This window comes from Gopherus evgoodei, chromosome 3, assembly GCF_007399415.2.
Source record: "Gopherus evgoodei ecotype Sinaloan lineage chromosome 3, rGopEvg1_v1.p, whole genome shotgun sequence".
NCBI classification, from domain to species: domain Eukaryota; kingdom Metazoa; phylum Chordata; order Testudines; family Testudinidae; genus Gopherus; species Gopherus evgoodei.
The window spans coordinates 123,580,899-123,596,516 of record NC_044324.1 but is presented as its reverse complement, the minus strand read 5'-3'; the positions used below and the strand labels follow the sequence as shown (position 1 = coordinate 123,596,516).

The following is a 15,618-nucleotide window of genomic DNA, read 5'->3' as shown; positions in this document are numbered from 1 at the left end:
ACCTGTTAGTCTGACATGTGTACTATGCAAGGTCTTGGAAAAAATTTTGAAAGAGAAAGTAGTTAAGGACATTGAGGTCAATGGTAATTGGGACAAAATACAGCATGGTTTTACAAAAGGTAGATCATGCCAAACCAACCTGATCTCCTTCTTTGAGAAGGTAACAGACTTTTTAGACAAAGGAAACACAGTGGATCTAATTTACCTCGATTTCAGTAAGGCATTTGGTACGGTTCCACATGGGGAGTTATTAGTTAAACTGGAAAAGATGGGGATCAATATGAAAATTGAAAGGTGGATAAAGAACTGGTTAAAGGGGAGACTACAACGGGTCATACTGAAAGATGAACTGTCAGGCTAGAAGGAGCTTACTCATGGAGTTCCTCAGGAATCGGTTTTGAGCCCAATCTTATTTAATCTTTTTATTACTGACCTTGGCACAGAAAGTAGGACTGTGCTAATAACGTTTGTGGGTGACACAAAGCTGGGAGGTATTGCTAACACATAGAAGGACCGGAATGTCATACAGGAAGGTCTGGATGACCTTGTAAACTGGAGTAATAGTAATAGGATGACATTTAATAGTGAAAAGTGCAAGGTCATGCATTTAGGGATTAATAACAAGACTTCCTAATATATATCTTCATCGGTGACCAACAAAGACTGCTTGCATTTGACTATCCTCTGCTTCAGAACTTCAGACAAAAGTGTTGATAGTTATCTAACCAATCTCACAAATTGCAAAATGCAGTGAGTTGGGAGTTTATGGTTACAGAAAGTTCCATGACTAGGTGATTACTGATTGTTCTTATCTCAGTATATTCAACTGATGACATTTTCCTACCATTCATCCTTTATCTTCAAAAAGCAGCAAGATAGCCAAGGTAAAAACCCTTAAAACACTAGGTGGTATAGCCGGTTAGTGCACTAACCTATCAACTGTGAAGATCGAATTTTAAGTCCTTGCTCAAGTCACAAATAGACATACATTTTGTAGTCCTATCATAGGTAGTTCTGGATATCTGTTGCTTTTACAAGGACACCATGTAATTTGTCGTGATAGTAATATCAGTGCATGAAGCCCCCTAAGGAATGGAACAGCAGAGAGTCTTTTAGATCAGGACTAAGATGTACTGAGGAGATCTGTATAGGAACTCTTACATGGTATTTACCTACGATTCTTAGCTCTGTCTGGTTCTATTAGCCCTTGTATTCATGAGCATCAAACTTACTCACAATTTAGGAATAAATACAATGAAAACAAAACATCTCTGTGCACAAGGAGTAGAGTAGAGAAGAGAAGCAGAGTATTAACAAGGAAGTTTCTGCTCACTTATTCTTCAGTGTTAACAAATATAGTTACAAAATTAAAATGAAACAAAATTTAATTCAGCATGAAGAACACTGTCAAAAGAGACAGATGCTAGTAAATGGCATTATCCTACAATACCTGCACAGGAAAGACAGGCAAATTCTGCTCTCACGTAGCAAGACACGGGAGAGGAAACTATGTCCCCTCACAAGGCAAAGAGTCACTGCCATACAAAGAAGGGTGGTGGTATGGAGCTCAAGGATATCTGGGGGAATCTGATATCAACTCTGTAGATCTCAGGGGCATCACTATGAAAAGCAAAACCCTCTCTATTGCTTGCCAGCTTTCCCTCCCCCTTCCTTCAGGAGGCATTGTCTCCTAACAATGCTACACACTACTCTCTTTGACTGGGGAAAACCACAAAAGGGAAAATTTAAGGAGGAAGGAGCAGTGGGGAGAACCTCAGAGATCCCCACTGGGGAGTCTACACATAGTTAAGAAGCATCTTGCTCCCTGTCTCCGTTCCCACTGCTCCAACACCCTTGTTCTACCCGACTCCTTTCCACTCTCCAATAAACTAGAAAGAGCATCTGGCCCAAAGACAGGAGCTGCTCTCACAAACATTCAATTCTCTTCCTTCTTGGTTTTTTTTTTTTTTATTATTATTACAAATAGCTCCATGACTGCATAGGACATGACAGCAAATTAACAACTGCACTATTTTTTTAAATAGCTGCATTATCTGTCTTATTACAAGCAGCTAATTTAAAAGGCAGTGCTTTTGCTCTGCCTCACTAGGACCACATTTAGTGGAGGATAAGCGAAACTGTCAACTTCATATTCTTCTGCATCAAAGAGATAAAAGTGTAAAGGCTCACCCTACCATTCAAATCCTCTCCCCCAAAAAGGGAATCCTCTCTTTATTGAAAGGCTAAGAGACAACACCTACCTTTGAACAGCTCTGGGCATCTTGCAACAGTTTCTATAAAGCGTGATTTGTAACAGGAAAGTTACCTGGGTTTTTGTAGATGCTGAGCACATCCTTGAAATAATGAGGTAAGAATCTTTCCAGTAAAAGCAGCACATCCTCTAGCTCTTCCAGAATCCCCACAAGCAGGAAATTTTCATTCACGTTCAGTTTTGCTCTTTCAAGGGCCCATTCTCCAGGCTCCCTTTAAGGATTAAAAAAAAAAAAAAAGTCTCTAAATGGTGTGTTTGCTTTGGAAATTCAAATGAAGAACATGACTGATAGAAAAAAAATTATGATGGAAGGAGTCGTGGGGAATACCTCACACAGATTCCCACTGGGAAATCTATACAAAGTTAAGAAAGCATCTTGGTTCTCTGACTCAAATATGCTCATATATGTTTTTTCATAGATTTGCAAGCAGGTTTTGTGATATTATGTTTACTGGAGTTATGATCAGATGGAAAAAGATCTGGAAAGAAAATGGAAGAACGGAAAGGTATATGTGGCTTCCAAAGCTCATTATGAGTCATATAGAAGCAGTTTAGCATGTAAAAATGTGACTATTTTATAATAAAGTTAGATACAGTACAGTAGTACTAAATTCTCTATACAGCTTTCACTGACAGAGGTTCCAAACGTCTCACCCATAAAACAGTATCAGCTCAGAAAATTCACAGCATGTGACAAAAAAGTTATTTTGATAATGTACAGCAGAGCTTGTTGCTTCCTATGGAAATGCAGCTTACACGGTCTTCCTTTTCTTTACAGAGACTTTGCCTATTTTTATTCTTTCCATTCATATTTGTTAAGACCGTGTTTTTATTTTTTTCTACACTTTTCTCATGATCTGGACAGTGGGCATACGTTGTGGTATTGCAATGACTGCAGCGTGATAGCATCATGTTTTTAATAGCGCCAACCAGAAATACTATTGGCCCCTCTCAGAGTGGAAAGTTTTTACCACCACTTACACTTTCTGAAATGATCAGTATTGCTGCAGGCCTGCAGATTTACCTATAGGTTCACACTAGCTGGTATAAAGGGATGTAGGCCCATGGACTCAAATGATTTACAGCAGTTGAAGGTACATCCCATAATTCTTTGTAACATTAACTTGCATTTCCTGCAATCAGAGCGCTCCTTCCTTTTATAAGCACATATTCTGCAGCAGTGGTGTCCAACCTTCTCAGTTATGAAAGGCATTCCAGGGCAGGGGAAAAGGGGGATAAAATGAGATCCAACAACTGGTTCAGTCTTTCTTTCTCTATCTCACCTCAGGTGCAGGGTTAATCAGCCCGGGAGCTGCTCCAACTTGCACAAGCTGACAACAGTTCCATAGGGACCATATGTCATTTTAGGGACAACTGGACTGTAGCCCACTTGAACCACTCCCCTTTCCCAATCTGACACATGCCCTGCACAAGGGGCTACAAGAAGTAGGGGCATAGGCTTTGCTTATGAGGCTGTATGCACACTGGGGACTGAGCAGTGCAAAGGGAGTGGCATGGGACAAAGAATCTGTCCCAAATAATTGATAGTGGCCCGTAGACCATTTTGAAATAGTATATTTGACCCTTCGGCTGAAAAAGTTGGACACCACTGTTGCAGAATATGACCTTATGAAAGGAAGGGTGGGGTTGAGGGTCAGGTCCTTGCTCTGAGGGAAGCCTTGGGTGGGTGGGGCTGGGTTCTACCCCTGGGGGGTAAAGCTTGGAGGCCCTTGGTGGGGTTGCAGAGCAAGATCACCCTGTACTCACCCCACAGTGGAGGCTCCTGTCCCTTCAGGGCTGGGCCTAGCTCTCTGCAGTGCAATCTGGCGCATGGGGTGATAGCACCACTTCGGTTTGGGTCAGCCACCCCTTCATCATATCCTCATTGGACAGAAGCTGCAGGAGCTGCTGCTGAAGGTTAAATTCTCATTTTATGTAGTTTATGTTCTTTTTCATTTTATTGTATGTTATTTCACATTTGCACACAAAGCTCTAATTATAGTGTGTACTCAAAGAAAAAAATGCAAAATTTATACCCTTCATGTAAAAAATTCCTTATATATATTATTTCATAATAAATACATACTGTTACCACACACTGTCACATGAGTCATGTTTTCCCCTATATTCACAATTGGGAATAACTGTTGTCTCTCTGATACCACTCTGTGTGGTAACTATTGGCAAGTGTTCAATGTCTATTGCGGTACAGAAATCAGGTATGTGTGATATACATTTACCTGCATCTTGGATGCTGTCCACAGAAATATGGTATGATGTAAAATAACCTGGGATTGGAACATTCAGGGTAGTTTTCAAGAATACATATGTTAATATCCTAGGGAGAATGAAAGGAAAACAAAGTTAAATATCGTATCTCACCATCTCCATAAAAATGTGCTCTTTTCTTTCCCACCTAAGTAAAGTTTTCCCATACTTCATGGTGTAGCCCTGACTGCACTGAATCTACACTTAAGTCCCTCAAGAATAACTTGCAGGATATTTAACATTTCTGAATTTCATTAGCACAGGAAAAATTTTCTGTGAGCATCACAACATCTTGCTGCAACGTCATGCTGTTATTCTGTTGCAGTGAACACATCTTCAAAGCAAGGTTTTAACTTCACACCCTTTGATTAAAATGTACTGAAGAACAACTTTGGTATGAGACTGTTTTTGAACATAGCCAGATTAAGCATCAATTTATTAACACCATCATTACAGTCTAACTACATTATCACTGTATAGGTATGACATTTCAGCCTGCTATAGTTATAGGAAGTGCAGACCTTTAGTTACTCTCGTATTAACACTGGTGCTGCTGATTAATCGCTGTTAACTCACGTGATTAACTAAAAAAATTGCAATTAATTGCTGTTTTAATTGCACTGTTAAACACTGGAATACCAACTGAAATTTATTAAATATTTTTAGATGTTTTTCTACATTTTCAAATATATAGATTTCAGTTACAACACAGAATACAAAGTGTACAGTGCTCACGTCATCCTTTTTAGAGTGCAAATATTTGTAATAAAAATAATATAAACAAAAGAAATAGTATTTTTCAATTCACCTTATACAAGTAATGTAGTACAATCTCTTTATCATGAAAGTACAACTTACAAAGGTAGATTTTCTTTGTTACATAACTGCACTCAAAAACAGAACAATGTAAACTTTAGAGCCTACAAGTCCACTCAGTCCTACTTCTTGTTCAGCCAATCGCTAAGACAAACAAGTTTGTTTACATTTATGGGACATAATGTTGCTTGCTTCTTATTTATGTCACCTGAAAGTAGACTTATAGACTTTAGGGTCAGAAGGGACCAATGTGATCATCTAGTCTGACCTCCTGCACAAAGCAGGCCACAGAACCCTACACATCCACTTCTATAACAAACCCCAAACCTATGTCCGAGTTATTGAAGTCTTCATATTGCGGTTTGAAGACCTCAAGCTGCAGAGAATCCACCAGCAAGTGACCCATGCCCCACGCTGCAGAGGAAGGTGAAAAACCTCCAGGGCCTCTGCCAGTCTGCCCTGGAGGAAAATTCCCTCCCGACCCCAAATATGGCAATCAGCTAAACCCTGAGCATGTGGACAAGACTCACCAGACAGCACTTAGGAAAGAATTCTCTGCAGTAACTCAGATCCCATCCCATCCAACATCCCATCACCGACCACTGGACATACTTATCTGCTGATGATCAAAGATCAATTGCCAAAATTAAGCTATCCTATCATACCATCCCTTCCATAAACTTATCAAGCTTAGTCTTAAAGCCAGATATGTCTTTTGCCCCCACTACTCCCCTTGGAAGGCTGTTCCAGAACTTCACTCCTCTAATGGTTAGAAACCTTTGTCTAATTTCAAGTCTAAACTTCCTAGTGTCCAGTTTATACCTATTTGTTCTTCTGTCTACATTGGTACTAAGCTTAAATAATTCCTCTCCCTCCCTAATATTAATCCCTCTGATATATTTATAAAGAGCAAGTATATCCCCCCTCAGCCTTCTTTTGGCTAGACTAAACAAGCCAAGCTCTTTGAGTCTCCTTTCATATGACAGGTTTTCTATTCCTCGGATCATCCTAGTAGCCCGTCTCTGAACCTGTTCCAGTTTGAATTCATCCTTCTTAAACATGGGATACCAGAACTGCACACAGTATTTCAGGTGAGGTCTCACCAGTGCCTTATATAACGGTACTAACACCTCCTTATCTTTGCTGGAAATACCTCGCCTGATGCATCCTAAAACCGCATTAGCTTTTTTAACGGCCATATCACATTGGCGGCTCATAGTCATCCTGCGATCAACCAATACTCCAAGGTCCTTCTCCTCCTCTGTTGCTTCCAACTGATGCGTCCCCAATGTATATCTAAAATTCTTATTATTAATCCCTAAGTGCATGACCTTGCACTTTTCACTATTAAATTTCATCCTATTACTATTACTCCAGTTTACAAGGTCATCCAGATCTTCCTGTATGATATCCCGGTCCTTCTCTGTGTTAGCAATACCTCCCAGCTTTGTGTCATCTGCAAACTTTATTAGCACATTCCTGCTTTTTGTGCCAAGGTCAGTAATAAAAACATTAAATAAGATTGGTCCCAAAACCGATCCTTGAGGAACTCCACTAGTAACCTCCTTCCAGCCTGACAGTTCACCCTTCAGTACGACCCGTTGTAGTCTCCCCTTTAACCAGTTCCTTATCCACCTTTCAATTTTCATATTGATCCCCATCTTTTCCAATTTAACTAATAATTCCCCATGTGGAACCGTGTCAAATGTCTTACTGAAATCAAGGTAAATTAGATCCACCGTGTTTCCTTTGTCTAAATAATCTGTCACCTTCTCAAAGAAGGAGATCAGGCTGGTTTGGCACGATCTACCCTTAGTAAAACCATGTTGTAATTTGTCCCAATTACCATTGACCTCAATGTCCTTAACTACTTTCTCCTTCAAAAATTTTTCCAAGACCTTACATACTACAGATGTCAAACTAACAGGTCTATAGTTACTCGGATCACATTTTTTCCCTTTCTTAAAGATAGGAACTATGTTAGCAATTCTCCAGTCATACGGTACAACCCCTGAGTTTACCGATTCATTAAAAATTCTCGCTAATGGGATTGCAATTTCATGCACCAGTTCCTTTAATATTCTTGGATGAAGATTGTCTGGACCCTCCGATTTTGTCCCATTAAGCTGTTCAAGTTTGGCTTCTGCCTCTGTCATAACCTAGTCCCAGATTTGGACCTTAGCATCCTAAATATGGGGGTTAGCATGAAAACCTCCAAGCTTAGTTACCAGCTTGGACTTGGTAAAGCTGCCACCACCCAAAAAATTAGAGTGTTTTGGGGCACTCTGGTCCCCCCAAAAACCTTCCCTGGGGACCCCAAGACCCAAATCCCTTAAGTCTCACAACAAAGGGAAATAAACCTTTTCCCTTCCCCCCTCCAGGTGTTCCTGGAGAGATACACAGATACACAGATACACTCCGTGAATCTAAACAGAGGGATTCCAGCCTCTCTATTTCCAGTCCTAGAAACAGAAGTACTTCCCTCTTCACCCAGAGGGTATGCAAAGTCAGGCTAGTAAATCTAACACACACAGATTTCCCCCTGACTTCTTCCTCCCACCACTTCCCTGGTGAGCACAGACTCAATTCCCTGGAGTTCCTCACTAAAGAAACACTCCAACAGGTCTTAAAAGAAAGCTTTATATAAAAAGAAAGAAAAATACATAAAAATGGTCTCTCTGTATTAAGGTGACAAATACAGGGTCAATTGCTTAAAAGAAATATGAATAAACAGCCTTATTCAAAAAATACAATTCAAAGCACTCCAGCAACTACATACATGTAATTACAAAAAACAAACCTATCTTTGTACTCACAATTTGGAAACAGAAGATTAGAAAGCAGGAAATAGAAAAATCCTTCCCATAGCCGAGAGGGACAGATACAAGACAAAGGACTCAGACACAAACTTCCCTCCACCCAGATTTGAAAAAGTCTTGTTTCCTGATTGGCCTCTGGTCAGGTGTTTCAGGTTACTTCTTTCCAGGTGAAAGAGACATTAACCCTTAGCTATCTGTTTATGACAACCTCAGATGTGGTAATATTCACCTCCATATCCTCATTCCCACAGCACAACTGGCTGCTGAGCTCTGTGCCTTTATACTTATACACAACTATTTCAAATTTGATGACAATATATATCTCCAGATCAGTGGCACTGCTATGGGCACCCGCATGGCCCCACAATATGCCAATATCTTTATGGCCGACCTGGAACAACGCTTCCTCAGCTCTCGTCCACTCACACCCCTTCTCTACCTACGCTACATTGATGACATCTTCATCATCTGGACCCATGGGAAGGAGACTCTGGAAAAATTCCACCACGATTTCAACAGCTTCCACCCCACCATCAACCTCAGCCTGGACCAATCTACACGGGAGGTCCACTTTCTTGACACCACGGTGCAAATAAGTGATGGTCATATTTACACCACCCTATATCGAAAACCTACCGACCGCTATGCCTACCTTCATGCCTCCAGCTTCCATCCCGGACACATCACACGATCCATTGTCTACAGCCAAGCACTGAGGTACAACCGCATCTGCTCTAACCCCTCAGACAGAGACCAACACCTACAAAATCTCCACCAAGCATTCTCAAAACTACAATACCCGCACGAGGAAATAAGGAAACAGATCAACAGAGCCAGACGTGTACCCAGAAGCCTCCTACTGCAAGACAAACCCAAGAAAGAAACCAACAGGACTCCACTGGCCATCACATACAGCCCCCAGCTAAAACCCCTCCAACGCATCATCAAGGATCTACAACCCATCCTGGACAATGATCCCACACTTTCACAGGCCTTGGGTGGCAGGCCAGTCCTTGCCCACAGACAACCTGCCAACTTGAAACATATTCTCACCAGTAACTGCACACCGCACCATAATAACTCTACCTCAGGAACCAATCCATGCAACAAACCTCGATGCCAACTCTGCCCACATATCTACACCAACGACACCATCACAGGACCTAACCAGATCAGCCACACCATCACTGGTTCATTCACCTGCACAGCCACCAATGTAATATACGCCATCATATGCCAGCAATGCCCCTCTGCTATGTACATCGGCCAAACTGGACAGTCTCTACGGAAAAGGATAAATGGACACAAATCAGACATTAGGAATGGCAATATACAAAAACCTGTAGGAGAACACTTCAACCTCCCTGGCCACACTATAGCAGACCTTAAGATGGCCATCCTGCAGCAAAAAAACTTCAGGACCAGACTTCAAAGAGAAACTGCTGAGCTTCAGTTCATCTGCAAATTTGACACCATCAGCTCAGGATTGAACAAAGACTGTGAATGGCTTGCCAACTACAGAACCAGTTTCTCCTCTCTTGGTTTTCACACCTCAACTGCTAGAACAGGGCCTCATCCTCCCTGATTGAATTGACCTCGTTATCTCTAGCTTGCTTGCTAGCATATATATACCTGCCCCTGGAAATTTCCACTACATGCATCTGAGGAAGTGGGTATTCACCCACGAAAGCTCATGCTCCAAAACGTCTGTTAGTCTATAAGGTGCCACAGGATTCTATGCTGCTTTTACAGATCCAGACTAACACGGCTACCCCTCTGATACTCATTCCCATTTGTCATTCTTCCATTATCCCTAAGCTCCTCATTAGCCTTATTAAAGACTGAGGCAAAGTACTTATTTAGATATTGGGCCATGCCTAGGTTATCCTTAACCTCCTTTCCATCCTCAGTGTTTAGCGGTCCCACTTCTTCTTTCTTTGTTTTCTTCTTATTTATATGGCTATAGAACCTTTTATTATTGGTTTTAATTCCCTTTGCAAGGTCCAACTCTACTTGGCTTTTAGCCTTTCCCACTTTATCCCTACATGTTCTGACCTCAATAAGGTAGCTTTCCTTGCTAATCCCACCCTTCTTCCACTCCTTGCAGGCTCTCTCCTTTTTCTTAATCACCTCTCTGAGATGCTTGCTTATCCAGCTTGGTCTACAACTCCTGCCTATGTTTTTTTCCCCCCCTTTCTTGGGATGCAGGCTTCTGATAGTTTCTGCAGCTGCGACTTAAAGTAATTCCAGGCCTCCTCCGCATTTAGATCCACAAGTTCTTCAGTCCGGTCCACTTCCCTAACTAATTTCCTTAATTCTTTAAAGTTAGCCCTTTTGAAGTCAAAAACCCTAGTCCCAGATCTATTTTTGTTTATCCTTCCATCTAGTTTGAACTGAATTAGCTCATGATCACTCGAACCTAGGTTGTCCCCTACAACCATTTTTTCTATCAGGTCCTCACTACTCACCAAAACCAAATCTAAAATGGCATACCCTCTTGTTGGTTCTTCAACTACTGGTGAGGAAATCCATCTGCTATCATATCCAGAAAAATCTGAACCATATTATTCTTGCTAGCACTTGTCCTCCAGTCTATACCTGGGAAGTTAATCTCCCATGATCACACATTTCCATTAGTGTTTACTTCATTAAAAACATTAAAGAGTTCTCTATCCGTATCCAAATCAGATCCCGGCGGTCTGTAGCACACCCCAAGCACTATCTCAGGGGAGGCTCTAGTAGCTTTCTTTCCCAATGCGATTTTTGCCCAGACAGACTCCGTCTTATCCATTCCCTCCCTTCTTATTTCTTTACAGTTAACCTCCTCATTGATGTACAATGCTACTCCACCACCTTTGCCTTTATTTCTGTCTTTCCTAAACAGCACACAGCCTTCAATACCTGTACTCCAGTCATGACTACTATTCCACCATGTTTCTGTTATCCCTATAATATCCAGTTTCACTTCTTGCACCAGTAGCTCTAGTTCCTCCATTTTGTTTCCTAGGCTCCTCGCATTAGTGTACAGACATCTTAATTTTTGCCGTTTGGCTTCACTGACATTCTTTACCCTGTTAGGCAGAGACATTCTACCACCAGCATCACCTGTTAGTCTGCTATCTACACTACTCTTCCTCCTTGTGTCAATTCTTCTGTCCACGGCTGTATCCCCTCTTACTTTGTTTACTTCCCTCTCAAGGTTAAATTGTGGCGTGGAGATCTCCTGGACATCTCCCAACCATTCTCCCCAAATTCCTAGTTTAAAGCTCTCTTAATCAGTTCGGCGAGCCTCCATCCTAGAAGTCTATTTCTCTCCTTACTCAGGTGAAGTCCATCCCAAGAGAACAGTCTTCTGTCCGTAAATGCTTCCCAATGGCCGTACATCCCAAAGCCCTCCTTATAGCACCACTGCCTGAGCCATCTGTTAACTGCCACAATCTCGTTACACCTTTGTTGCCCTTCTCTAGGAACTGGCAGAATCCCACTGAAGATCACCTGAGCCTCGATTTCCTTAAGTGTCTTCCCCAGTCTTGCATAGTCTCCCTTTATATATTCCAGAGAGTATCTAGCCGTATCATTCTTTTCCACATGAAGGACAATCAACGGATTCTTTCCTGCTCCCGCTAGGATCCTTTTCAGCCTCAGGTCCACATCCTGTATCTTAGCACCCGGCAGACAGCACACCCTTCTGTTCTTCCGATCAGCTCTAGTTACAGGCCTGTCTATTCTTCTCAGTAAGGAGTCTCCAATCACGTAGACCTGCCTTTTCCTGGTGACAGGGTGATTCTCCAGTCTATCCCGCGCACCCGCTGGCTGCAAGTCCTCTCGATTCCTATTCACCCTTGCAATCCTCCTGGGGCTTATATTTGGTGTTGCCTCCATTGACTCCTCCCCTCCTCTTGTATGACTATCAGCTCTTTTCTTTTTCCTTGCCCTCTCTCCTATAGTGACCACCTGCTGCGCCCCTTTTTTCATTTTCCAACTTTGCAAACCTGTTCCTGAGTTCTATTTCTCCTTCACTGGCCCGTCTTTTCCTCTGCCTGCTTCTCTTAGTCACATGCTTCCACTGTCCACTTTCCTCCCCCAGCAGTCTCTCCTCTGAATTCTTTGGTCCTGCTTCCATCTGCACATCTGAGCTTGTCCCTTCAGCCTCCTCATGTCTTTGCTCCATCATCTGCTCAACCCCCCTTCTAAACTCAACCAGAGTTTCCACCTGCATCTCCAGTCCTCGGATCTTTTCTTCCATCAGCTCTATCAGGCGGCACTTCATGCAGACAAAATTCTTTTTAGGTGCCCCTTCCAGGATCATGTACATGCCGCAACTTCCACATCCAGTCATCCTCATTGTGTCTTTCACTGCTACCTCTGTATCAGTCAGAGCCTTCTCACCTAAAGCCTGGTAGTGCACGGAACAGAACACAACACAAATCCCCAGCAGGCACTAGACCACCACCCACACCCTTAACAAGCCTGTCGGTTCATCTTAGTCTCCCCTGCAACCTCCCTCTGAAACTCCCCTGTTGGCAGCTCTGTTTGCTGGCTCCTGTGCCGCTGCCTGACTGGCTGGCTACTTTTATAGGACCCCTAATCAGGTAAGCTCCACCCCCTAATCAGGGCTCCCAGCACACTGCCCCTAGCAGCCTCCACACACACACACACACACACACACACACACACACACACACACACACACACACACACTACAATCCACAAACTACAAAAACCTGCTCCTCCAACAGAACTCCCTCTGAAACTCCCCTGTTGGCAGCTCTGTTTGCTGGCTCCTGTGCCGCTGCAGCTGTCTGTGAGAGGCATTCGCACGGCACTTTTATAGCCAGCAGTGCAAGATTTTTACGTGCCAGATATGCTTAACATTCATATGCCCTTTCACGCTTCAGTCACCATTCCAGAGGTCATGCTTCCATGCTGATGATACTTATTAAAAAAATAATGCATTAATTAAATTTGTGACTAAACTCCTTGAGGGAGAATTGTATGTCTCCTGCTCTGTTTTGCCCACATTCTGCCATATAGTTCATGTTATAGAAGTCTCGAATGATGATCAAGCACATGTTGTTCGTTTTAAGAACACTTTCACTGCAGATTTGACAAAATGCAAAGGTACCAATGTGAGATTTCTAAAGATAGCTACATCACTTGATGCAATGTTTATGAATCTGAAGTGCCTTCCAAAATCTTAGAGAGACAAGGTGTGGAGCATGCTTTCAGAAGTCTTGAAAGAGCAATACTCAAATGTGGAAACTACAGAACCCGAACCACCAAAAAAGAAAAGCAGCCTTCTGCTGGTGGCATCTGACTAAGATGATGAAAATGAACATAAAATCATAGAACTGGAAGGGGCCTTGAGAGGTCATCTATTTCAGTCCCCTGCTCTTAAAAATTCCCAATGATGGAGATTCCACAACCTCTCTAGGCAATTTATTCCAGTGCTTAACCACTCTGACAGTTAGGAATTTTTTCTTAATGTCCAGTCTAAACCGCCCTTGCTGCAATTTAAGCCTATTACTTCTTGTCATGTCCTCAGAGGTTAAGAACAACAATTTTTCTTCCTCCTCCTTGTAACAACCTTTTATGTACTTGAAAACTGTTATGTCCTCCCTCTGTCTTCTCTTCGCCAGACTAAACATACCCAATTTTTTCAATCTTCCCCCATAGATCATGTTTTCGAGAGCTTTAATCATTTTTGATGCTTTTTCTCTAGACTTTCTCCAATTTGTCCACATTTTTCTTGAAATGTGGTGCCCAGAACTGGACACAATACTACAGTTGAGGCCTAATCAGCGTGGAGTAGAGCGGAAGAATTACTTCTCGAGTCTTGCTTCCAATACTCCTGGCTACTACATCCCAGAATATTTGGTTTTTTTTGCAACAGCATTACGCTGTTGATTCATATTTAGCTTGTGATCCCTTATGACCCCCCAAATCTCTTTCCACAGTATTCCTTCCTAGGCAGTCATTTCCCATTTCATATGTGTTTAACTGATTGTTCCTTCCTAAGTGGAGTACTTTGCATTTGTCCTTATTGAATTTCATCATATTTACTTCAGACCATTTCGAATTTTAATCCTACCCTATCCAAAGCAGCTGCAACCCCCTCCCAGCTTGGTATCATCCTCAAACTTTATAAGTGTACTCTCTATGCCATTATCTAAATCATTGATGAAGATATTGAACAGAACAGAACCTAGAACTGATCCCTGTGGGACCCCACTCATTATGCCCTTTCAGCAAGACTGTGAACCGCTGGTAACTACTCTCTGGGAACCATTTCCAACCATTATGCACCCATCTTATGGTAGCTCCATCTAGGTTGCATTTCCCTAGCTTGTGTATGAGAAGGTCATGCGAGACAGTGTAAAAAGACTTACTAAAGTCAAGAAATACGACATCTACAGCTTCCCTCCTATCCACAAGGCTTGTTACCCTGTCAAAGAAAGCTATCAGGTTGATTAGACATGATTTGTACCTGACAAATCCATGCTGACTGTTATTTATCACCTTATTATTTTCTAGGTATTTGCAAATTGCTGAATTATTTGCTCCATTATCTTTCTGGGTACAGAAGTTAAGCTGACTGGTCTGTAATTCCCTGAATTGTCCTTATTTCCCTTTTTATAGATGGGCACTATATTTGCCCTTTTCCAGTCTTCTGGAATGCCTCACATCTTCCGGAATGTCTCCTGTCTTCCATGACTTTTCAAAGATAATTGCTAATGGCTCAGATATCTCCTCAGTCATCTCTTTGAGTATTCTAGGATGCATTTCATCAGGCCCTGGTGATTTGAAGACATCTAACTTGTCTAAGTAATTTTTGACTTGTTTTCCCTATTTTAGACTCTGATCCTACCTCATTTTCACGGGCATTGATTATGTTTGACGTCCAATCGCCACCAACCTTCTTGGTGAAAACCGAAACAAAGACGTCATTAAGCACCTCTGCCACATCCACATTTTCTGTTATTGTCTTCCCCCTCATTAAGAAACGGGCCTACTCTGACATGCATTGGCCGCACTGCTTTGGATCGTTATTGAGCATGGATGCATGTTCTCTGGAATGGTGGTTGAAGCATGAAGGGACATACAAATCTTTAGGGCATCTGGCATGTAAATATCTTGCGACGCTGGCTACAACAGTGCCATGAAAACACCTGTTCTCATTTTCAGGTAACACTGTAAACAAGAAGCAGGCAGAATTATCTCCTGCAAATGTAAACAAACTTGTTTGTCTGAGACACTGACGGAACAAGGAGGAGGACTGAGTGGATTAGTAGGCTCTAAAGTTTTACATTGTTTTATTTTTGAATGGAGTTTTTTTGTACATAATTCTACATTTGTAAGTTCAACTTTTATGATAAAGAGATTGCACTACTGTACTTGTAATGGGGGAATAGAAAAATTTGATTTCTTTTGTTTTTTACACTG

General features: G+C 42.0%; 1 protein-coding gene across 1 annotated transcript in view; it reads right to left on the bottom strand.

Annotated features, from left to right (window-relative positions):
• Positions 1-15,618, bottom strand: part of UST (uronyl 2-sulfotransferase) — a 303,668-nt gene that overhangs the window by 58,365 nt on the left and 229,685 nt on the right. The window contains exons 6-7 of the mRNA XM_030556533.1: positions 4,513-4,610; positions 2,327-2,484 (exon numbers count right to left, since the gene is read on the bottom strand). Coding sequence (XP_030412393.1) covers positions 2,327-2,484; positions 4,513-4,610 — 256 coding nt within the window. The remainder of the gene's footprint in view (positions 1-2,326; positions 2,485-4,512; positions 4,611-15,618) is intronic.